General features: G+C 43.5%; 1 protein-coding gene across 1 annotated transcript in view; it reads left to right on the top strand.

The window, feature by feature from the left end:
• The first annotated feature begins 438 nt into the window (after positions 1–438).
• Positions 439–25,929, top strand: part of GALM (galactose mutarotase) — a 52,676-nt gene continuing 27,185 nt past the window's right edge. The window contains exons 1-4 of the mRNA XM_082427839.1: positions 439–846; positions 8,571–8,725; positions 12,148–12,354; positions 17,348–17,429. Coding sequence (XP_082283965.1) covers positions 657–846; positions 8,571–8,725; positions 12,148–12,354; positions 17,348–17,429 — 634 coding nt within the window. The 5' untranslated portion in view covers positions 439–656. The remainder of the gene's footprint in view (positions 847–8,570; positions 8,726–12,147; positions 12,355–17,347; positions 17,430–25,929) is intronic.

Genomic DNA, 25,929 nt, shown 5'->3' with positions numbered 1-25,929 from the left:
TGGCTCCAGCAGAAACATGTTCAGAGTTGTTTGTGTGGGACAAACAGAATGGATCTTCAGTCAGTGTGCAGAGAAACCTGCAATTATCTACCCCTTCTCTAAATTACCTCTGTACTTCTTTCTGGTCTGGATCAAAGAGTTAACTTAAAAACCAAAATTTGCCCCCAACATTTCCTTCCCTCACTATTCCTAATTCTGATCTCTTCATTTTTCAGCGTTTTATCTGAAAGTTAGCCACCATTAATGAACAGATCATTGCATGTTGAGAACCTCGTGTCAGAGAAGGCAGTAGAGCCCTGCAGATTCAGGATTTGGGTTTAGAAAGACTACAGGCCCCAACGTGCAATTTCACCTTCCAAAGACTACCATTCCCAACATGCAATGCAGTCAGCGTTAGTAAAGGAAAGGAACTAGCTGGAAATTGCCAGCCTGGCTGGAAACTTTGCCTGCGTGCCACCCTCAGGCAAAAGAATGATTTAGAAAGCTCCCAGAGGACATTTTTTGCAGGAGCGGATTTAGGAACTCCCTAAATCCAGGCAAGAAAAGGGAGGAGTCTGAGCCATGCCCCGCCCCTTCTCCAGTAAACTTCTGCCGCTCCAGGTTTGGCGGCGGGAGTTCGACGCACCTGGAGGAGCTGCACACCCCTGGCTTTCCCCATGGTTTCGGTGACCAGAGCCGTTTTTGGAGACCTGCCCTTGGGGGCAGGGACGGTGGAGAAGTTCCAGCTGCAGTCAGACCAGCTGAGAGTAGACATCATCTCCTGGGGCTGCACCATCACGGCCCTGGAGGTTAAAGACAGGCAGGGCAGAGCCTCAGACGTGGTGCTCGGCTTTGCTGAGTTGGAAGGTGGGTTGAATTCCGCCCCGGGCTGCGGACGGGCCCCAGTTCCACCTGGCACACTGCCCCACACAGCTTGCTCGCGATGCAGGGATGCAGGGGAAGTACGGATCTTGTGACCATCAGGAGTACTTGGATCCGGCTAACTCACTGTGTTGCGATCCAGTGTTTGGAAATAGACAAAATGAATAGAAACTGCCGTAGGACTTGGCCTCTGTTTATACATTCAGGCTTTGTCTTAATTAAAAAGTCAGTTGAGGGTAAGATAAAACTCCAGCAACACTGGAGCGATCTTTGAACTGCCGGATCTTTGTAAGGGCGGGAGAGGAAAGTGCAGGCCTCTGCACTGAGAGGGGGTGTGGCCCCCTGCTCTTCCTCCTGCCCTTTCTGAAGAAGGAAAATGATCAAAGACGTGCGTCTTCTACTTTCTCCTTGATCAGATTCTCTTTGAGGTCTGGTTGTTTCAGAAATGCTCCATAAGGTAAGCTTAGTGGGTGCAGAAGCTTATCCGCTTTGGTCTGTGATCACCTCCTGACTGATCAATAACTATGTGCTGAAAGAATGCGGAAGACCAACTTACTGTCGAGAAACGAGTCTCCTTATAGCTAGGGTGGACTTTGTTCTGTGGGGATCTGTAGACAATTAAGAACATGTATTAATTCCTGCATTCAAACACTGTTTTTTTGTTTGTTTTGTTTTGTTTTTTAATCAGTCATCAATTTTATACACATCAGTGTATACATGTCAATCCCAATCGCCCAATTCAGCACACCACCATCCCCACCCCACCGCGGTTTTCCCCCCTTGGTGTCCATACGTTTGTTCTCTACATCTGTGTCTTAACTTCTGCCCTGCAAACCGGTTCATCTGTACCATTTTTCTAGGTTCCACATACATGCGTTAATATACGATATTTGTTTTTCTCTTTCTGACTTACTTCACTCTGTATGACAGTCTCTAGATCCATCCACATCTCAACAAATGACTCAATTTCGTTCCTTTTTATGGCTGAGTAATATTCCATTGTATATATGTACCACATCTGCTTTATCCATTCGTCTGTTGATGGGCATTTAGGTTGCTTCCATGACCTGGCTATTGTAAATAGTGCTGCAATGAACATTGGGGTGCATGTGTCTTTTTGAATTATGGTTTTCTCTGGGTATATGCCCAGTAGTGGGATTGCTGGGTCATATGGTAATTCTATTTTTAGTTTTTTAAGGACCCTCCATATTGTTCTCCATAGTGGCTGTATCAATTTACATTCCCACCAACAGTGCAAGAGGGTTCCTTTTTCTCCACACCCTCTCCAGCATTTGTTGTTTGTAGATTTTCTGATGATGCCCATTCTGACTGGTGTGAGGTGATACCTCATTGTAGTTTTGATTTGCATTTCTCTAATAATTAGTGATGTTGAGCATCTTTTCATGTGCTTCTTGGCCATCTGTATGTCTTCTTTGGAGAAATGTCTATTTAGGTCTTCTGCCCATTTTTGGATTGGGTTGTTTGTTTCTTTAATATTGAGCTGATCAAACACTGTTGATCCAACTGTCTCATTCAATGAGACAGGTCCCCATCCTCATGCAGCTTGCAGTGTAGATGTGGAGATAGACCTTAGCCAAATAATTGCATAAATAAATAACTCACACTGCAGTTTGATTGGGGCAAAAGATAATGTACATAGTGCTTGTTATCTCTTGGCACACGCGAGTAGCTAGACAGAAAATGAGGTCGAAATAAAGTTAGCAAAGGGCAACTGATTGAGAATTAATCCTCTCTGCTCAGTGGTAGGGGCATGGACAAAATCTGTTAAGAGGAGGCTTGAGATTTTCCTTTAGTCTGTTTGGTTCTTTAGATATGTAACATAGCTCATGGTTGGAGGTCAAGAAAACTGAGAGTATTGGTTTTCCCTTAGGAGGATAAAATTGGCTCCTCATTTCCTTAGCAAAATGTATTATAAAAATATTTCTGAGGATCCTATTCCTTGCCCTCTGGTTGGTTGTCTTTAGCTCCTTTGGAGCCTCCACAGCTTGGCTTGGAGAAGGAGGTAGGTAACCTTCAGCAGAATTTCTTTGGTGATTTCAGCGAGTCTATTATAGGAGACTCACTGGTAGGAAGGTGCAGGGGCTGGGGAAAATCAGCTCCACTTCCCCTTGCTCTCCACGTCCCCTTCTACTTCTGGGGGTGGTGTTCCTATCTTCTGTCTTCAGAGTCAGAAAGCAAGAGAGTTGACAAATGACAAAAGAGGATTCTTTAGAATCACTTTTGCTGAGTCACCTCTCTCTGTTAGTAGCATAACCATTTGCTAGGCTGAACCAGAATCACAAAGAGATAACTTGACTGGTGCAAAATTGCCCAGTGGAGTCCAAGGAGAATTGGATAGATGACCTAGAATTTCTGAGCCAGTAAAGCACTGGAGTTGATAAGCAATGAGCATCTGCTTTTATCACCCCATTTCCATCTCTGCTTTATCACCATTCAGGAGGTTACTACCCTCCCCCTACCTTCCTCCCACTCATACACACACTCACTTCTTACTAATTTTAGTTCTCATATAAGAGTCACATGGCCCTTAAAGCACAAGGCATCTTTGTGGAATTCATATGAAACATGTGCCACGATGATGTGGCACCTGGGAAGCACCAGTTTCTTAGCAGGCATAGAAGTGCCTATTTTGTGAGGGCAATAATACAATCGTCTCTGTGAGTCTATGAATCTTGTGGGAGTCTAGGTAGAAGAAAGTATTATCCCCAAATGTTCTTAAAAGGGAGAAAAAAATAGACCCCCCTCAGATTACAATGATCTAGCTTGTATTGACTGTATTGTTCCCCATGTTATTAACATCTCTTGAGAAAGTTAAGTAGCATTCTCTTATCAGGATGTGTCACAGGCACCACAAAATGCCAGGTTGAATCAAAGCATCTAAAGTATTCTAGGTGCTGGGAATTCCCTGGTGGTCCAGTGGTTAGGACTCCAAGCTTCCACTGCAGGGAGCACAGGTTCCATCCCTGGTCGTGGAATTAAGATCCGGCAAGCCACGTGGCGTGGCCAAAAAAAAAAGTAAAGTATTCTAGGTGCTAGATAGACATTTTCAATCCTATGCTAGAATTTAGATAATTTAATTTTGTATTTAAAAAGGGGAGCAAGCTATTTTCAAAAGATAAAGAAGCATTTAGAATATGAAGTAAGGCTTTCTGATATGTTCAGCCATCTTCGAGGTTGAACTTCATACGTGTCATTACAGGAAGTATAACTGCCTCAATCAGAATTGTGTGAAATGGCAGTCTGCTACTATTTTGATCAATTCTAGTGTATTAAAACCCATGTTAAGAAACTGGCGATAGAGGATGTCTTTAAGAAGGGACTCTGGGTAGCTGGGGTACAGGGATAGGAAGGAGGCTAGATTTTCAATGTACAGCCTTTTAGAACGTCTGAGTATGTAAGTATTATATAAACAAACTGAGGCAAATAATTTAAAGCAATAAGATGTGACAGAGTGAGTAAGGGGTTATCTTCACATTATCATGTTCCAAAAATGTTTTGAGCCAAGGTGAAGAGCTAAGCATGGATAATTCCATGAGACATGGTCCTTTTATAATTGCCAGGTTAGATGTGAACTACCTCTAATTTCCCAGATAGATTTTATAAACTACTTGGCTGATGGCCATGACTGGAGGTCAGAATAGTTCAAATTCTCCCTAGGAAAATGAGATCTTTCTTCTGTAGAATTCTAAAGAGGTAAATCATGTGATCTTTTAGTTATGGGCTAGAAAAATCAGTAATGCCTCCTGTGAAGTATTTTTTCTGCCATTTTTTGTATTGAAAATATTTTTTAATGTTTTTCATCTGCATGTCCCACCTGCAGTCATTATGACTTCTTTCAAAACCTGTGATGAAGATATTTGCTTATAAGCCAGAGGTGTAAATAACCTACCCATGCAATCAATGCGATTCCTTCCCCTTCATCTTCCGCCCAGTCGCCACCAACACCCAGCTATTACTGCCATGAGAGCCATTATGGAAAGCTTAGAAAAAAATAAACTTAGTGCTTTTAGAAAACCTGAGTTTATAAGAGGGAGTGGGAGGAAAAGAGACCAGTTTAGAGGTTGCAGTTTAATATTGCAGATGCCCAAGCGTGTCCTTGTAGGAGCTTTGAGGATTCCTAGTTTAAAATCTCTGCTTTGTCCCTTAAAGCTGTGTGACCTTGGGCAAGTTATTTAACCTCTCTAGATCTGTTTCCTCACTTGAACCAAACGGATTAAAATGCTGTTGGCTGTGATCATGTCTGACTATAGTGAACAGTTAATCGTTTTAATCTCCTCTCCTTCCTTTGCCCCCAAATATCTTCCCTCTTACTCCTTGAACTTTTTTATTTCACTTTGTTAACTGTGCACAAAATGGCACGGAGATTCCCCTGGGACAACCAGCAGCCATCTAAAAATATATAAAATATTTGGGATGCTTGAAGCGCTTGCCAGTTAAACTAGTGTTTATTTTCCTTAGAAAGCCGAAAGAAAGTCACTCAGGCGTGGAGTTTTTGACTGAGAATGCTGAGTGATTTTATTTGAGATTTGGGGCACTCGTGCTAAAGTTTGGGCTGTCTGAGGTGGGTGTCATAGCTGGGATCCTTGGGATATTTGAGGAGTGGACAGGGCCCTACCCCGTGGTTAAGCATTTATTAATATATTCTGGCCAGTCCCTTGCCCAGAAAAAGGGACAAACTTTTTCTCTACCCTTTATCCTACATCAGCAACTGACTTGACTGAATCAGCATTCATGGCTTGACCTAGAAACTTTGCCCTTTTTCATGGAAAACAGTATTTTCTGCATTTCAAAAGCAAGCTTTTTAGTCCTAATCAGAATTTGGGGACTGTCACGTTCTGTAATTCTGATTTGATTTAAAAGCTTAGTAACATGTGAAAAGAGTATAAAATCCATGTGTTCTGAAGAGTTTCTCAGAGACAGTTGAGAGCAGTGGTTTCTGCTGTCCTTATGGTTTAATCCTTAAAAACTCTTCATCTAAACCAAGGGCTTCTTACCTCCATGGGCTTATTAATTGTTGCCAGAAAGCGGCCCCTTCTTAGGGAATTCTTGCAAGCCCATGAGGCAGCAACCTTGCTGTTGAATTCGTCCTTGTCTCTGATGCCAAGCATGTGGCTGGCAGAGAGTAGGGGCTTGGTGTACCCTTGTTGAATGAATCAATGTAGGAGTCAAAAAGAGATATAGCCAAACAATGTTTGAACAAAAATTCTGCTTTTCTTCACATTTTTGAGCTCCCGATTAGCAAATGAAATTATATGTCATCAGGGAAATGCAAATGAAAACAACATTGAGACCTATTATTATTTATTTTTATTTATTTATTTTTTTGGCCATGCTGCGCGGCTTGTGGGATCTTAGTTCCCTGACCAGGGATGGAACACATGCCCTCAGCAGGGAAAGCGCGGAGTCCTAACCACTGGACCACCAGGGAAGTCCTAGAGACTCCTTTTTGTTATTCAATGTAAGGGGTTTTAAAGCTACAGCTTCAGAGAGGAAGGTGGGGAGAGAGGTGGAAGCTGGTGGAGACTCAGCCTTGCCTGTGCTGAGAGATGGTGGTAAGGTCAATTAACCAGAAGGCCATGTGCTCTCCAAATAATGTGATGCTTAAGAACATGTACTCAGGAGCCAGACTGCCTGGGTTCAAACCCTGATTCTGCCACTAACTAGCTGTGTGTTTTGGGCCAAGTTACTTAACCTTCTGTCCTCAATTTCCATGCCAGTAAAACGAGAGTAATAATACTGCCTACCTTATAGCAGTATTCTGAGGATGAAATGATTTAAATGTAGAGCACTTAGAAAGTGGCTGAGACTTAGGAAGCGGTCACTAACTGTTAGCTCTTGTGAGAGCCTATGTGCAGGACCCTGAGGACCTGCAGATTGGCAAGGAAGTGAACCAGGGAAGACCTGGAAGAGAGTGATTAATGTTTCACTTATGCCCAACCAGTTGAGTAATGGGAACGTGTGACCTATAACTGGCCCAGTAGGTTCAGGGCCCATATCCTGAGAGCCCCTCCAGCCATAGTAAAAAGAGTTCATGCACTTGAATCACATACTCTTCTGACCCACAGTAGGTGTGATGGATACAGAGTACCACATGAAGGGGGGATGGAGTTCCAAGGACAACTGAGTGAAAAATAGAGCAGAACGTAATCTTAGCGATAATACAAAATAATGAACTACCTCCAAACCTTAATCTCTGCCATGATGATCTAAACTAAAAGATTATAGCAGAGAGGAACTTAAAGACAAGGAAGTTACTGTAATATGCCCATGCATGACGTTGTAAGTACAAGGACACTGGCTACACCACTCTTTATGGCCCTGCCCCTCCCCGCCCCCACCCCAACAACAGTTTATGCTCATCAGCATGCCATATCCCCATCAAAAGGGATATGGTAGATGGATATGGAGTCACATGGAATGATCTGAAGACATTTGATAAATGAAAAGTTGCAGAACAATACGTGTAGTTTGCCTCTTTATGTAGAATATGTGTGTGTTCGTGTATTTGTTTGTGCTTATATGTACTTAATTTAAAAAACAAAAACAAGCAATTGGAAGTGTATATCCCAGACTGTTAGCAGTGATTATCAGTGGGAAGGAGAGGAGTTGAGAAGTGAAGGATGGTTTTCATGTTTTACTCTTTATTAAGCTTGCCAGATTTAACAAATAAAAATGTAGGACACCCACCTAAATTTGAGTTTGAGATAAACCATAAATATGTTTTATGTGAATGTCCCATGTATTCTAATAATATGGACATACTTACACTAAAAAGTTATTCACTGTTTATCTGAAATTCAGATTTAACAGGTGTCCTGTGTTTCCTCCAGCAAGGCTACTCTATATACTTGGGTATTTAATGCTCATTAAAGGAAATTTTCATGTACTAATTGTATGATTTTTTAAAAAAAAGAAGCATAAGATAGTTTCTTTTCAAGACTACACAAAAATATAATTTTTAGTTAAGAAAGTTGGCCTAGAAGCAAATTACAGAGCAACATGTATATGAAGACTTCAGTTTTATAAGAAGAAAAGCATATGCACACATATACTAAAAGATGGAAAGGTATACATACATAGATATACATAAGAATACTAACAGTTCTCTCTAGTGACGAGATCAGGATGACTTAAGTTTCTTCTTTGTGCTTTAGAAAGCTCTTTTTTTTTTTTTAAGAGCTCCTGACTTTATTTATTTATTTACTTTATTTTTTTGGCTGTGTTGGGCCTTCGTTTCTATGCAAGGGCTTTCTCTAGTTGTGGCAAGCGGGCGCCTCTCTTAATCGCGGTGCGCGGGCCTCTCACTATCGCGGCCTCTCCCGTTGCGGAGCACAGGCTCCAGACGCGCAGGCTCAGTAGTTGTGGCTCACGGGCCTAGTTGCTCTGCGGCATGTGGGATCTTCCCAGACCAGGGCTGGAACCAGTGTCCCCTGCATTGGCAGGCAGATTCTCAACCACTGCCCCACCAGGGAAGCCCCAGAAAGCTCTTTTAAAATGTTTGGAAAGAACATGAATTGCTTTTGGAAAGGGAAAAGGTCATGTGTAAAGAACACCATTTTTCCTCGCTTCCCTGTGGACGCGGATATGCCCAAGTTGCAGCTGCCCTCAGAAGGAAGTGGTGGGCAGCGGTGTGAGCCTTGTCTTTGGTTTAAAGTTTTAAAAAACACCATCATCCCATATCCTTGCAGGGTACCTCCAAAAGCAGCCCTACTTTGGAGCAGTGGTTGGCAGGGTGGCCAACCGAATTGCCAAAGGAACATTCACGTTGGACGGGAAGGAGTATCAGCTGGCCGTTAACAACGGGCCCAACAGCCTGCATGGAGGAGTCAGAGGGTTTGATAAGGTGAGTTGGGGGCATCGGACAAGAGCCCTCACCTGGCACGCTTCACTGAGTACCTTCAAGCATACCGTCTATTTGCCAGGCACAACCCTAGGCCCTAGAGCAAATGCATGGTGAGGTGATGCAGGAAAGAGGCTGCTCCCACGGTTTGGGGGAGCAGATGTGCCTGCTGTGTCCAGGAGCCACCTTCCCTAGCCCATCTGACTCTAATAGGCAGGAGAGCCCCGAGTGAAAGGACGACAGCCCTTAGCAAAGACAGGGAGCACCTTTCTCACAGTGTTGGCATCAGGGCTGGTTGACCTTAGGCACAACAGAAAAGTGGATTAAAGATAATACCCACCACTTCTTGCACAAGGCATTTGCACATATCATCTCCCACCCTCACTAGAACCCTGTACTGTCGCCAAATGAGAAATCTGAGGCCCTGAAAGGCCACACAACTCCTAAGTTGGGCTGCCTGACCCAAAGCCCTCATTCCTATACTACAACTGCTGGTGTCCGCCACGGCTGCTGTGGGTGCCCCCAACCCAGCACACCCCGTGTTTCTGTCTGTGAGCCCCCTCGCTACGCATTGTGGTGCCACATCCAGGCTGCCCTTCCGATGAAGTGCCTCACGCCTCAAAATGACCTCGATCCTCCCCGGTTCCCCCTTTCCACGTTAAAACTCCCATTCCCTAAGCGAATCCCTGGAAAACCAGGTTAGGAAAACAAATTGATCAAACAGCTTCTCCCTGAGGTAGGAATGCCTGCCCTCCTGTTTCCTAGCTGCGTGGGAGCCTGCAGGTGAACCCTGGTGATTCTGTTACTAGTCTAATTTCAGAGAGGTAATTTTGGTAGTTAGCTTTCCTTTAAATTATACCACCCAGGTTACTTCCTAGAGAAAAGCCAGAGAAGACAGGAACACGTATGGCAGTTAAGAATCCCAGTTGTTTCTTTTCTACTTCTTACCGCCACCCATGCTGTTGAAGGAAGTTGGTCACTCTCTGTTTCCCCTGTCCTACCAGCTTCCTGTCTGTGGTTCAGAGCCAGACTGCCCCATCACTTCCCCTTTCCTCCATGATGGAACTCCTCACGCCAGGGAGACATGAAGGCAGAGGGTATCCTCTGTCCTGGCAGTATTAGGGCAGAGGGTCTCTGGAATATGCCAGGGCCATGGGCAAACCCCAACCAGAGGAAGTTAGGCCCAGCTCTGTCTGGCCAGGAATCTTCTGGGGAGCCTCAGCGCCTTGTTCTAGCTTGTTCTGCTCACCTGTTCCACATGGAATTTTCTGTGGGGTTGCGTAATGGGGCGTGCCCTGTATGAACAAACGCAGAAGGATAGCATTCATGTCCTTCTATGCAATGTGTTAACTGAGCCCCTTCTGTGAACCAGGGAGATGGGGATTCCTGAGACTCGAGTATAGTGAGGGACTCTTCCATAACTGTTGCAGGCAACAAGCCCCATAATACAGATGCCAGCGGTGTGCTACAGGAACTGGGTATGGACAAATTAATGGCAACTAGGGAGGTTGGATTTGAACTGTTCTTGAAGAAAAGATAGGTCATTTAATAAGTGGATATTGGAGAGTGGCTGTGCAACAGCCCACAGAGGGGTGGGGAAAGACTTGGCATGTAATCTTGGAGCCATTGAAAGTTTTAGGCCACTAGGTTTTCATGTAGCAACATGAGTAGTATCACATGGACTTTGTTTTAAGTTGCCCTAAACAATTTGGTTTCAACAATTACTGAATAATTGTTGGTTTGCAGGTATGTGTTTTTCTATTTATACCAACACATTTTTTTAAAGATGAAATTTGAATAACCTGACAGGATTAGAAATGGTGTAAGTAGGCCTAGAGATACAAATGCGGAAATTTTCAGGAAATTTGGAAACCATAGCGTCAGGGAAATCCTCCCGTGAATAGGAGTTATACTTTCCGCTTAATCTGATAATATTGCTTTATACAAAAATCTTTCCATTGTGTCCTTTCTCTAAAGGAAAAAAACTAGGTAGCAAGTTAAGACGATTTTATTTCAAATATTTTATTCCTAAAATTTTCCGTTTGGGGATTCCTTTTTCTTTTTTTAATCACACATATACCAGGCAACATTTCCGGGAGATAATTAGGGTGTGAAATTAATTTTTTACTAAGGTCAGCGAATTTGTTTCAAATACCAGCTGCTTTCACTGTAGGTGAAGGCAGAGACCTCCGTTCCCACTGAGCTCCTCTTCCTGGTAAATGCAGTGTCAGTGAGAGAGATCCAGGCCATGCCTGGAGTGGGTGGGCAGAGCCTGGGCTCATGGGCCATTCCTGTGACCCACAGAAGTTATTATCTTCCAGCTCTATTTGCAATGACAGAGTTTGGCCTCAACTCTGCTGTTGGAAACGAAGATTGGAACAAAACATTGACTGAAAGTAAGATGTGGAATAGTGTAGACTGTCAAGCTAAGTTTGAATCCTAGCTCTGTCACTAATTACATGTATGACTTTAAACAAGATATTTCTCCCCTTCAAACAATTGCATGAATTATGAAAGGGTTCTACTCCATCCCCTGGAATGTGGAAGGTGGAAGTGGGCAAGTTAACTCCCCTGAACTCAGTTTGCTCATCTATAAAATGGGGGTAATAATATTAGTTGGAGCCATGTGAAATTGCCAGTGCTCAACTGTTTTGACCTGTAAAGATGGTAATTTCGGTTGGTTCAACTAAATCCTTACCTTATAAAATGGTTTATGTAAAGCACCAGGTCAGTGGCTGGCTGGCCAGCACCCAACAAGTGGAGGTCTCATGTCTGCAAAGGGCCCCTTTCCTAGTGACCCCAGAGCTCCCCAAAGGGACTGGGGAGGTCTCTGGCTACCTTGTCCTCTGATGGTGTAGAATAAGGAAGCAGGCTCAGGATTAGACTACTTGATTCAAATCCACCGTTTTATTAGCAGTGTGGCCTGGGACAAGCAGTTTATCCTTTCTGAGCCTCCATTCTCTCATCTTTAAATGAGGCTAATGGCACCTACTTTACGTCAGCCCTGAAACAGATAGTGTCTGCGAAGGTTCTAGCAAAGAGCCTAGGCTCATAATGGGCACTCAATAAGGCATATAAGATTACATATACATTTCAGGTGTACAACATAGTGATTCACAATTTTTGAAGATTATATTCCATTTAAATTTATTATAAAGTATTGGTTATATTCCCCATGCCGTACAATATATCCTTGTAGCTTATTTATTTTATACACAGTAGTTTGTACCTTTAATCCCCTACCCCTATGGTAACGCCATTGGTAACCACTACTTTGTTCTCTGTTATCTGTGAGTCTGTTTCTCTTTTGTTATATTCACTAGTTTGTTTTACTTTTTAGATGCCAAGTTGTCTTTAAATATTGAAATGTGGCATTTCGCTTGAGATTGGAGTGACTAAACAGCTTCAAAAACACTTTCTTCCAGGTCCTCTGGACCCCTCAGGTGCTGTCAAATGGAGTCGAGTTCTCACGGGTCAGTCCAGATGGTGAGGAAGGCTACCCTGGAGAGTTAAAAGTCTGGGTGACATACACACTGGATGGCGGGGAGCTCGTGATCAACTACCGAGCACAGGCCAGTCAGACCACTCCGGTCAATCTGACCAACCATTCTTATTTCAACCTGGCAGGCCAGGTAGGTGAACTTGCCTTTGATCACCTGCTGTAGTGTGAAGTGTCACTTGCCTCTTCTGTCCTGCATTGTGCTTTGTGGAATGACCTGGGGGAGTGACTGGAGAGGCTAACCCAGTATGGAATTACCCTGGCGATGGGGTCGCCCCTGGGATGAGGAAAAGTGCCCAGCAAAGCATCTGACTCCTAGTAGGTGGTCCACAAATGGAAGTTATAGGGAAATGAGTACCTTGAGTACATTGTGCTGCCCCACACGCTCAGACAGGTAACAAGCTATTTAAAGAACTCCCTGTCATCTAATTGTAACAAGTGCTTACATCTGCTTCCCCAGTTTCACTCCTACCACCCCGCCCCCCCACCAAAATTACTTCCAATTAAGGCATTTTCCATCACTGGATCCTTGAAGATGCGCTTAGCCCAGCCCCTTTAGATAAATGCTGCCAATGTTTGTGTGCTCCCGCTGTACGGCCCACCCTAGGAGTGGTGTGGAGACACTGACAGCCCCCCTTAGGTAATTCCCTCTAAACTACCTCATTTCCTCCTAATGATAATATTTTAGCTTGCTGAGGAGGCTATTACATGAGACAGAATAAAAGGCTTAGCTGAAATCTGTAGATTCTATCTATGACTTTCTCTTCATTTAAGAAGCTCATCATTGTATACTAGACTTGAATCGCTTTGGCATGATTTCCTACCACAAGACGATGTTCACAGCCAGCTAGTAATATCTTGCATTTTTACACTTTTTAGGAGTTTGTTGATGATATGCTGATTTTTTTTCTAGAATCTTTTCAAATAGCATGAGTTATTGCTTCTGACATAATTTGAAAATAAGAAAGACGGTTCTTCACTTGCTTGTTCCTTATCTTCAGGAACTTCCACCATCCTTCTTGAGATCTTAAAGACAAACCAAAAAATAAACACAAAATAAACACGCACAAGCCATAAGAGACTGCAATCATGAGCGTAAAGACCCCACTTTTTAAAATAAGTTCAGAAAGAAACTTGACAGAAATAGAACAAAATATTAATGGTTTTATGTGGGTAGTAGATCATGGTGATTTTTCACTATTTTCCACAGTTTTGTAACTAAGGGGGTGATCTAAAGGAATAGATTCAGAAATAGAAAGAGAAATTAGGCGTGAAGTATTACTCTGCCAATGTGTTCCAGTGAAGGATGCAAAATGGGAACGTAAGGTTCACTAAGGCTCTTTCTGCTTACGTGAGAGGAGGACCCTCCTGACCAGAATTTTCCACCCTTCCAATCCTACAAGGACTTGGAGTGACTCCTAAAAATTTCTAAATTTTTTTCCGGAGGCTGAATAGTTTCCCAGATCACAGACCCCACACAGAAGGGCGGTCAGGGTCAACTCCCTTCTGTGTGCTGTCTTAGTAAGTACAGCACAAATCCACACGCAAATCCACAGCCTCCAGCTTCAGGGATGGGGTGGGTGAGGGCCACCAGCCTTTTGGAGCATCAGGTAAGGGTTGGTAGGCAGTTACCCGGCCTGGGGTCAAGGGGTCTCTCTGCATTTTCAGAACATCTCTTGCCCTACCCGGAAAAGCATTATTGTGTGTCTTAAACCCTCCCCAGGTAAATAGCTCGAAACTTGATATTTACAATAGTCAGCTCATCTTATATATTTTCTTTTTGTTTGTTTTTTAAATTTAATAAGCAGTATTTTTGTCCTACTTGGGGGTCAAACTTTGACTCATCACTTCTAAGTTTGAGTGTCGGAGGCCTAGGAGGAGGAGAGCACTGTGTTTTTCAAAGAATGGAAAAGGTATGTAGGTTGCAGGTTGGTTGATTTTTTTTGGCTGTTCTTTTCTTATCTAACACAAAACTGGGAGAACTTTTTTTTTTAACTGAAACTTTATCTAAAGAGCTATGAAAGCAGGCCTGGGGCAATTTGAGATGAAAAACAATAGTTCTGGTTTTGGTATGACTGTGTAGGTATGTCATCAAGGACCCAAATTCTTCCATCATTCCATTCTGCTTCTTCAGTGCTATGGTTTTTGTCTTCCAGCTTATCCCCTCATGGTCACAAGATGGTTGCCACAGCTCCATGAATCACCTCTTCATATAGTCACGTCCAGAGATAAAAAAAGGAACTATTCTTTTTTTCATATCTCTAATGTTCCATTTTTAAGAACAAGCAAAACTTTTTCTAGAAGCTCCTCAGCAGACTTTCCTCACGTTTTGTTGGCCAGAAGTGTGTCTTACGCTCTGCTTAACCCAGTCACCAGCAAGGGAATTAGACTACTGTGGTTGGCTTAGACAAATCGAAGTTTGTCCTCTGGGGCCTGGGTGCGGGTCCTTTCCCTGAATATATCCTCACATAGGCTAAATCAACAAGTCAGTGTTCTGCCAGGGGAAAGGGAGGGTGCTGATAATGGAGTTGAGATAGCTTTTGGGTAGTAACCAATAGTGTTTGTTATATCCTGCTAGAGGTGATACGAGCTGAAGTAAGGAAGTGGTAGTGGCAATGCACAAAAAGGTCTTTAAAGCCCCATCCAAGCCGCAGTGAGCTCTGTAAATGGTTAATGTTACAAATAGTAGCAGCCAAAGTTAACCAAAGCAAACACTGAACTCAGAGATGGGCCTCAGTTCTGTTTGTGAATCAGCATTCCTTGCCAAGTTTTCATCAGCCTGAAAAGGAAAAGAATCCAACAGTAATATTCCACCAGAGTAGACATTGCATTATTCCAGGTCAGAAGAGTCATAAAATGAAAAGCGTGCTTCCTTTGCTGAAGGAATGTTACTGCTGTTTAATGACCCAACAATTCAGAGAGTGGGTGCCTAGCCAGTGTTCCTTTCCTTCTCCTCCCAGGCTTCTTCCCAACATCTTGGACCCAATTTAGTGGTGTGTGATTTTCATACTGAATCATTTTCTTCCTGCCCTAGTGCTAAAAAACAAACAGAACAAGGAAATTCCTAAGAAGCTCTATTCATAATACTAAAAAAAACTCAAAACAACCCAAAAGTCTATCAATAGGAGAACAGATAAGTTGTGATATATTTATACAATGGAATACTACTCAACCTTGAACTAAGCATTGAACAATTAGAGCCAAAGAAAGAGTCCCAAATTCTCACTCCGTGACAGCTGCTGCCCTCAGTCCCAGGGGCCTCTTCGGTCCTGGCAGTAGCCTGAGGCATGAGGTGACAGTAGGGAGAGCCACACAGGAGAGAGACCCCTCTAGGCTGGAACAGCTCTAGGCAGGAGTGCAGGCCACTCCCATTTTGGACCTGCCTCCCCAGGTCAGATCAGGGATCAAACACGAGGCTAAGATAGTGTGGGCAGAAGCCTCTGCCCCAGCCTTGTCTCCCACCCACTCCTACCCTTGACCGCTGGGACAGTACAAGGGAATCATAGTTCTTTAGAAACAGAGCCTCCTGGTAGTGTAAATAAACCAATTTCTCTCATGTTTAGACATCGATTCTCACAGCCTCTGAAATCTTGGCCTTTGTCCTCTGGACGACTCCATTTGGCTGTGTGGCTGAGGCCTTCTGACAGCAGAATATGTTTTCAGTCAACCCAGAGCGCTCTGCCTCTCTCTGCTCACTTCTCAGGAACCCCTTGGAGCCTTCGATTTAGCTGAGTTCAGGGTTTCTCAGCCTCGGCACTGTTGACATTTGGGGCCAGATGACTCCGTGTTGCCGGGGTGCGGAGGCCGTCCTGAGCATGGTAGGCTGTTTGGCAGAATCCCTGGCCTCTTCACACGACTGCTTCCCCAGTAGCATGACCACCCTCAGCCGTGACAATCAAAAATGTCTCAAATGTCTCGAGACACCTGTGGGGCAAAATCATCCCTAGCTGCAAACCACTGGTTTCGTTTATTTGTGAGCATTCACTCAGCATAAGCCCTCACTTGGTTTCCTTTCCACATCTTTTGCTGTGAAGCTTTAAAATACCGCTATTAACATGTAATCCTTTTTATTAGAAACATATATGTGTATTTTCCAGTTTGCAAACAACACAACACATCCTTACTGAACTGTTCCCCAAGAACCCTGGACAGAATGGGGACATCAGCCCAATTTTATACTGAAGGAAATAAGTCCAGAACTAGACCCCAGGCCTTTCTGACCACTGACCAGTGCTCCAGGGACCAGCCTTTGACTCCGCCAGGAGAGCCGGCTGCATCTTTACAGGGGAGATGGGACCCCAGTTCTGACTTCCAGGCTTCTGCCATGGAGCAGGGAGTGGGTCCTCTGAGTGGGAACTAGGCCAGAGAAGGGGTGACATGGCCCACCCTAGTGAACCTAGAGGTGATGCTTTGGCTGCCCAGCACCTGTGTGTTACAGGTCACTGACGCTTGCTCTTTTGTTTGCCTGGCATGTGAGGGCAGTAGAAGAAAACCCTCTGCTAATAAGTCAAAATCCAAAGGGCTGGGCTTCCCTGGTGGCGCAGTGGTTGAGAATCTGCCTGCCAATGCAGGAGACACGGGTTCGAGCCCTGGTCTGGGAAGATCCCACATGCCGCGGAGCAACTGGGCCCGTGAGCCACAACTACTGAGCCTGCGCGTCTGGAGCCTGTGCTCCGCAACAAGAGAGGCCGCGATAGTGAGAGGCCCGCGCACCGCGATGAAGAGTGGCCCCCGCTTGCCACAACTAGAGAAAGCCCTCGCACAGAAACGAAGACCCAACACAGCCATAAATAAAATAAATAAATAAAAATTAAAAAAAAAAAAATCCAAAGGGCTTTCAAACCACTTTTGTTTCTCTGACTTTTCACTTTCATAATTCCATTCAGAAAAGAACATGCACGCTGGGGTCACACTCGAAAGTTTCTTCCAAATGTATCGGCTGCTATTTTTGAGCCCCTATCTACCTAACTTAAATGAACGAATTAATCATCATCATAGGTCAAATGGGATTTCTAAAGTTTTCGTCAATATTTGAAAACATTTCTGCAAGAGAAGTTATAAAGCAAATATATAAAATAAGACTGAGCATTAAACCTTCTTTTCTTTCTCTACTTTTTCTCTCCCAGGGTTCCCCGAATATATATGACCATGAAGTCACTATAGAAGCTGATGCTTTTTTGCCTGTGGATGAAACCCTGATTCCTACAGGTTGGTGAATTTAAACCTTTTATGGGAATGCAGAGCTGGGGTGCAATGTGAGAAACATTAAAACTTCATTTCCCTAAATATATTTCCCTTGTTGGCCTGACACAATGCCTATAATTACCATGATTAGTCATTTATTTTAGTTATGGTTGGGTGACCATATACTTAAACACCCAAACCAGGACACTCTTGAGAGGGAAAGGGGATGCTATTAATAATTTTGCCAGGGCAACAGGCATAAACTGAGATAATCCCAAAAAACTGGGTCAGATGGTCATCCTAGCTGAGCCATAGACTCCAGAAGTTCTCCATTAAAATGTAAGTCTGTTACTCCTTAGCATCTTAGCAGAGATAAATTGACCCAAGCATTACCTCACAGATGCAGGACGCTGATAGAACATGCCATGGCTTTTGACAGGAAAGGAAAGGGTTGGATGGGTTGTACCCTGAGGGGGACAAATACAGATACATCACCTCCGAGACACAGTTAAGGGGATGGGGTGGAAGGAGGAGTTCTGCGTACCAAAAGGGAAGGCGAGGTGTTGGCAGAGTCAAATTTCATGTGTGTGTGTGTGTGTGTGTGTGTGTGTGTCTCCTAGGTTTAGTGGATTGAGATCATTTTGGTTATTATTATTTGGGATCAAAAGTACCTTGGTTCAGTAGGCAAATCCATAGAGATAAGAGAGTAGATTAGTGAGTTGCCAGGTGCTGGGGACAGAGGAGAATGGGGAATGACAATGGGTACTAGATTTCTTTTTGGGCTGAAAGATTCTGGAATTAGACAGTGGTGATGGTTGCACAACCTTGTAAATATACTAAACATTGATGAATTGTGCACTTTAAAAGGGTATGTGAATTATATCTCAATTTAAAAAAGGAAAGAAAGAACCTTGGTTCATGTGTTATCTCCAGGATTGACGGGTATAGCTTTGTACTAGATTGTACATGTACCCCCATCTGGCTCCAGGGGACAGGTAGATGACAACAAGATGAATGGCAGGGGTGCTGTTATTTGTGGCAGTTTATAGAAATTAACTTGTAGTAATTATCCCCAAAGCAGTAGATACATATTCTTATTGGGATTTTGTTAAAATCAGAGATCAGCTGAATTAGAAGGCATCGTCAAAGAAAACTAAAGTAAACAAAAGTAGAGGATGAAGGGAAGGAAGAACAGAAATCTAGAAAGACACAAACACTTTCTGGATCAGTTCGCCTTCTGGAGGAAGGGCCACCTTCGTGCTGCCCTTGCCTGATCTAGGTCCCTTGCCTGTGTCTGACAGTGACTTGACTTCTCAGATGTGTTACCTCATAGCTCCTTTATCAGATGGCTTATGTCCTGTGGTCTGTTCTCTCAGGCTTCTGTTTAGGGCGCCAGCCCTCCAGAAGCCCGTTGCTATGGTAGCTACGTGTGAAAGGTCAGAAAGACCTGTCCCTTCTGTTCCCACTCTGTGTAAGGGTACTACTACCTTAGTTGTCACCCCTGCTCCAATAAAGGGCTTAGATGATACAATATGAGCAATTAGAAGCCAAGGGCACCATCTTTGTTAGTTACTTGGTTTACATCACAAGTAATAAGACTATTGACATTACATCCCCCTCATATGATGCACTGAAAAAAGCACATCACTTGTGTGGCTTTCTGTCAAAAATGCAGAACCTCAGTCCATTCAGGAGAAGACATTACATGAACCCAATTGAGGGATCGTCTACAAAATAATTGACCAATACTCTTCAAAGATATCAAGATCGTGAAGGACAAAAAAAGACTGAGGAGCAGTCACGGAGGAGATTGAGATACAATAATTAAATGCAACATGGGATCCTAGACTGGATCATGAGGCAGAAAAAGGGCAGAGAGGTGGGTGAAGGGTCCACATAGATATATTATTTTTGCAACATTTTTGTAAGTCTAAAATTATTTCAAATTTTCAAAATTGGAAAAAAAGAAAGACCCAGGGATCCAAGTAAGATACTGAAGTTTACTGGGCACCTACCTGCCTTACTTTAGGTAAGGGCTTTTGTTTGGGCGTCTTTATTTCGGCATCTTTAAAACAATAGGGCTGTGTTTATGGCTGCTAGTTCAAAATTCTTAAGGGGAAAAAGAATGTGAGCCTGCATACTGAACAGCAACTTCAGTTAACAGCAGGAATTAGAAATGCCCATAAACAAGGCGACTACAAAACTAATTAGAATAATAATAAGGAATCAAGATACACGGATTAAAAATTTTTGGCATCACAGTGTTGAATGTTTTTCTGGCTCCAGGGCTTTTATGTTTGTCTTGGTAATGTGTTATCTTCTGATATTGACATGGCTCAATAGATGGAAGTGAATAAGCTGGCCCATCTTGTCCTAGATGCAGAATTATTGCATTAGAACTATGTGATGTGAACTGCAAGGGAAAAATGGTGGCAGCTCCTGTTTTCTGATTGATAAGGAAGAAAATGAACTAAGTAGCTTATACATGGAGGTGATGAAATAAGGACATATTTATTTCTGTATTTTTATAAAATTTTATGTTATCCTGCTGAGTTTTGATCAGATGAAAATCACAAAAATGCATAACTCATACCAGGTGAAGATTATTTGTCATGATTGTAAGAGATAATTGTGGCAAAGCAAAGTACAGCTTAACATGCAATCTAATTGACTGCATAGAACTCATGTTCATCTCAGTTCTCCACTGTAAGTGGCTTTAGGATCAAGTTCTATGCTCTGTACTAATACTGAATACCTGTGAAGTTGAATCAGCTGTGAGATCTCTGGACTGTCAGGGAGGCAAGAGCCCAGCGTCTAGTCTTGGCTTTGCTATTGACTAGCTAGGGGACCTTGGGTGCATGTATAATGCTTTAACATTTAACCTCTATAGACTCTTATTTCCTTTTCTGCAAATAGGAGGTTGAACTCAATCAGGGTTCATAAATTTTCATAAATCAGACCCATAAATTTTATTTAAAAAACAGTTTGGGAAACTTATCTGGGGTTGCCCAACTTTTCATTTTGCCAAGCTAGAAAGCTATTACAAATAACAGGGCTATTAAAATTAATTGGGAATATATGCATATTATATTTCAATTAAAAAACATTTAACCAATTGGGATAATAATAAGGAACAGAGATAAATAGGCTACATTTTAAAAAAAAAAAGCTGAAGCTACCATTCATAATCACCATTTTTCATAAAAGAAAGAATATATTAACACCGCAAAAGTGGAGAAAATTTAATCTCAGAATAAAAAATGACCTTTTAAATTGAATTTTTCTTTTTTTTTGAAATAGAAAGTCTTTTTATTTATTTATTTATTTATTTATTTATGGCTGTGTTGGGTCTTCGTTTCTGTGCGAGGGCTTTCTCTAGTTGCACCAAGCGGGGGCCACTCTTCATCGCGGTGTGCGGGCCTCTCACTGTCGCGGCCTCTCTTGTTGCGGAGCACAGGCTCCAGACGCGCAGGCTCAGTAATTGTGGCTCACGGGCCTAGTTGCTCCGCGGCATGTGGGATCTTCCCAGACCAGGGCTCGAACCCGTGTCCCCTGCATTGGCAGGCAGATTCTCAACCACTGCGCCACCAGGGAAGCCCCCCTTTTTTTTTTTTTTAATTTATTTTTATTTTTGGCTGCGTTGGGTCTTTGTTGCTGTGCACGGGCTTTCTCTAGTTGCAGCGAGCAGGGGCTACTCTTCGTTGTGGTGCGTGGGCTTCTCATTGCGGTGGCTTCTCCTGTTGCAGAGCACGGGCTCTAGGTGCACAGGCTTCAGTACTTATGGCACATGGGCTCAGTAGTTGTGGCTCGCGGGCTTTAGAGCGGAGGCTCAGTAGTTGTGGCGCACGGGCTTAGTTGCTCCACGGCATGTGGGATCTTCCCGGACCAGGGCTCGAACCCGTGTCTCCCGCATTGGCAGGCGGATTCTTAACCACTGCGCCACCAGGGAAGCCCAATTTTTCTTACTTTTTAAAGAAATGTGACAGCTGATTATCCAAATCTATCTCAGTTTTCTGTGGACCAGTGAAAATTTTATTATGCACTCATGATTAAGAACCAATAATTGGTCTGCAAGGTCACTTGTAACTCTTACATTCTGTGATTCTACAAGGCTCTTAGTATAACATTTTACGGCTATCTCCACCACCCTTCAAATTCATTAGAACTCTATTACAGAAGTAAATAAGTTGCAACAACTTCAGAGCTCATGAAAAATTTGTAATTATCTTTTACATATCCATACATTAGCTGGTCCCTCATAGATTATATCTGTTTGCCCAATGACACAAACTGAAATTATAGGGGTTTTTTTCCTCCTCCTTTCTCAGAAATGCTTAAGAAACAAATAATTGTATTATTCCTTTGTAACTTCCTCAAAAAGGGCAGTAACTTCTACTGTACCCTTCAGTGATATAAGAATTCACATGTCTGGCCCACTTTCAGCAGAGAGGATATCTCTAGGAGCTCAGATTTCATCTGACTCTTAACATTGACCAAAAGCCCACGAGCAAGTGGCTTAACTGAGACGAGTCCAAAGTCATTTGGTCATTCAGAAGTGCCTCCCCAGTGTAGCTGGGCTTGCCAGGAGTTCACAGTCTAGTGGAGGAATCAGCCAGAATATTATCCACTGACCTGGAAAATCATGTCAAAGTAGATGTAACTAAGAGACTTGGTACAGAAGGAAAGCACTGCCTGGGGGCTCCCAGGTAGAAGAGATGAGAATGAAATAAAACTTGGAAGGGCAAGTAGCGTTTTGCCAGGCAGTGGGGAGGAGAAATGTGTTTTCGACGGAGAGGAACAAGAATGGGCAGTGCAGGAAACAGCAGGACTGTCCCCAGGGAAGTGCTGGGCTTCTGAAGCATTCAGGGCATGCTTTTGGTGGCAGAAAATGGATGGGCCAATAAGCAGTTGGCTGGGGCCAGGTCCCATCTGCACCAGGCTCTGATATGGCTGCAATCCCTGGGGTGGCCCTGGATGACCCTAGGCTGGCCTGGAGTTCAAGGCCAGTCCACACAGGGGAGACTCACAGGTGTACCAGATAGTCAGCCAGAACTGGACTGGACTGAACCCCAAGCCCACTTCCGTGAGACGTGCTGCAAGAAACCTGTTAGACCAGCCACACTTGTTAAGGGTTCTGGGAATTGATATGCAGTATCTAGAGACTGAGGTTGTGTTGAATTGAGAGAAAGGAAGATACTGTTTATCTGTGAGATGAGGTGAGGGTTTATGATAATAATAGCTGGTATTTCAGAGATACTTTATAAATAATCCACACCACAACCCTATAAGGTAGGTTCTGCTCATTTTTCTTACTTAACGGATGTGGAAACTGTAGCACAAGGAGTTTAAGTAACTTACGGAGGACCACTCAGTTAAAGAGCAGTGGAAAGCTGGAATGCAAACCTAGGTAGTCTGGTGTTAAAACGTGAGCCCTTAACTAGACCTGGTTAGATGGGGGAGGGAGGAAGGAAGAAAAGACAGAAAAAAAGAAAATTAAATGAATTTCTTGACTATATAGATAGCCAAGATCACCATATAGCCAAGAAACAGGGAGCCAGAAACTAATAAATAAAGCTTTGGACAGTTGTCAGTTCTCATTCTTTTGCCACCTTTTATACAGGTGGCCTCCCAGCTTCTCTCACTGTTTTCCTTCCCATTTCGCCTTCTTCTCAATTTTTTTTTTTCTGCAAAGAAAACAGAAAACAAGTTTGTTCAAATTATATTTAAAAAGAGAAAAACAAAAAAGAAAGACAAAGATAGAGGCCATGTCTCCATCTTTTGTGGCTGTTAATTTATACTCACATTTGTTTTTCAACTCCTTTTTGTTTGCCCTTCATGAAAGCTGTGACCTGAGTTCTTAAGGGAAATGCTGAGGCAGATCTAAACTTTGGGGGTGTTTTTACCTTGGTTACAGACCCTCAGCAAATCATTTTTCAGGTGATGGGAAAACCCATTGTATGAGAAAGTAGCATCTCTTATCTTACAGTGGTTGTAATACTGTGGCTGAGGTACTCAGTGAAAAGGGACCTCTTCCCCATGTGTGTTTGGGGGGAGAGGTGAAGTCCTGTCCTCCACTTTGTTTATCACAGGCTTACTGACTGGGCATTATTACATAGAGAGGAAAGGGATACCTTGACATAGAGTTTCAGGGAACCAAAGCAAGCACAATATGATGAGATCCCTTCGTCTTAAACTTATAGCTGCATTTAGACCTCTACCCAAGGCAGGGCCACAGCCCTCCAGCAGCCTTGGGCACCTGTTTCACTCCTGCCTCTCTTCCTCTTGACACTTTTGGGGGGAGCATATAAAATGTCGTCAGCCCTTTCCGCCAAAAAAGCCTGGAAGACAACAGCCTGTCCTCTGTGGCTTCTTCATTCTTCCCCTTTCTCTGCTCTGGTAAAAGGCTGCCCTTTTCCCAAAGCCCACTGGAAATGCCTCAGCAAATGTGAGCCATGGTCCTTGCTCACAGGCACCTCTCTCCTGCACCAATAGAAGGTCTCTGCAAGGCTGAGCGCTCATTTCACCTGTAGACCAGGAGCAGAGTTGCAGCTAAGCTGTCAAAACTGGGTTTGCATGTCAGCAGTTAGTGTAGCTTTGGTTTTTCCGAGCAGTTGTTTTTCTCAACTTAAAAAAATGTGCAGCCCTTATAGCATTTGCTACTACTTAGGATGGGCGCATACTCTGTTATTGGGGCATCTTCAGGTCACCTTGAGTATGTTTTTTACGTTGTTGTCAGGGCTCTCCCTGTAGTTTCCCAGAGGTGGAACTCCTGGAAGCCGTTTACCAGGAAGGACAGGTGGACGTCCACAGAGAGAGAACACTCCAGTGCCAGGTCTCTGTGCTGACATGTCAGATATTTAGCTTCGAGGCCTGAGTCTAGTGTCCTGCCCTGTGGCAACAGGAGGAAAACGGTCCCTGGTACCCTGCTCAGGTATTAAGCCAGCTGAATGTGAGCAGGTGAGAAACAGAAAATCCCTGTTTCTCCAGGGATTAATTCATTCCCAGTGTTGTAAATATTACATTTCATCCTTTCGCCTTACAGAACTGTGAGACTTGGAGGCGATCTGGGCCACCAGCCCAGCAAGACTTTATGATGTGTACAGCACAGTGCAAAACTAAGCATGTGTCTTTATAGGCATTTACAGCACATAGCTTTTTTTTTTTTTCCTTTTAGTTGTGCTATTCTTTACTCGTAGTAGATAAGTAATTAAGACAGCAAAAATGAATGATTTGATTGGGTCTTTTGTCTCTTAAAGTAACATTAGTAAAATCCCATCTTATTCTCTTCCTTGAGATTAGATACCTTTTATTTTCATAAAAATTTACCCAATCCACTTTGTCTCCCAGCCCATCTGTGTTCACTTGTGGAGAGCAGTTCTTGCTGCTCTCCATTTTTGAAAGGTCCTACTAAAATTACATGAAAGCAACCCCATTTTGACAAAATTAGAATTCTGGTAGGAAAGGCTTACCACGAGGCTGCGGAGAGAAGCTCAGCAAGACATTTGTATTTTATTTCAACCTCTCTGTGTTCAACCTACAATTCAGTTGCTTTTATAATTACCTCCCTAGGGCAGGTCTAAGTCTCTGACCTGGAGAAATAACAAATTCCAAAGTAGTCTCCCAGTTCAAAGATGGTGCAGATGAAGACTGTTTTGATCTACGTGTTTTAATCTTTGCAGAGCTTCTTAAGAGAAAACTCCTTTAGACTTTATATAATTCTAAAATATTGGATATAATATTAGTTTCAACCCTCCATCAATATGCTTCCTCTTTCCTTTTCATCCCACCTCCCCGCCCTATTCAACATCATCGTCAGGGCCTGCTAATTTTTTGTAATAAGACTTAATTTTTTTTAGAGAAGTTTTAGGTTCACAGAAAAACTGAGCAGAGGGTACAGAGATTTTCCCTAACCCCCGTTCCCACACGACGGCCCCCCCTTATCAACACCCACCGCCAGCGTGGTGCATTTGTTATAACTGATAAACCTACATTGAGGGGCTTCCCTGGTGGTGCAGTGGTTAAGAATCCGCCTGCCAGTGCAGGGGACATGGGTTCGAGCCCTGGTCCGGGAAGATCCCACATGCTGCAGGGCAACGAGGCCTGCGAGCCACAACTACTGAGTCCACGTGTCACAACTACTGAAGCCCGTGCGCCTAGAGCCTGTGCTCCGCAACAAGAGAAGCCACCGCAATGAGAAGCCCGCGCACCGCAACGAACAGTAGCCCCCGCTGGCCGCAACTAGAGAAAGTCCACACGCGGCAACGGAGATGCAACACAGCCAAAAATAGATAAATAAAATAAATAAATTTATTAAAAACAAAAAACCCAACATTGACATGTCTTTATCACCCAAAGTTCATAATTTTCATTAGGCTTCACTCTTTCTTGGGGGGGGGCCGCACTGCACAGCTTGAAGGATCTTAGGTCCCTGACCAGGGACCGAACCCACACCCCCTGCAGTGGAAGTGCAGAGTCCTAACCACTGGACGGCCAGGGAAGTCCCTAGGGTTCATTCTTAGTGTGG

Source organism: Balaenoptera physalus (genome assembly GCF_965194825.1).
Source record: "Balaenoptera physalus genome assembly, chromosome: 15".
Taxonomy (NCBI): Eukaryota; Metazoa; Chordata; class Mammalia; order Artiodactyla; family Balaenopteridae; genus Balaenoptera; species Balaenoptera physalus.
This window is presented reverse-complemented; position numbering and strand designations above follow the sequence as displayed.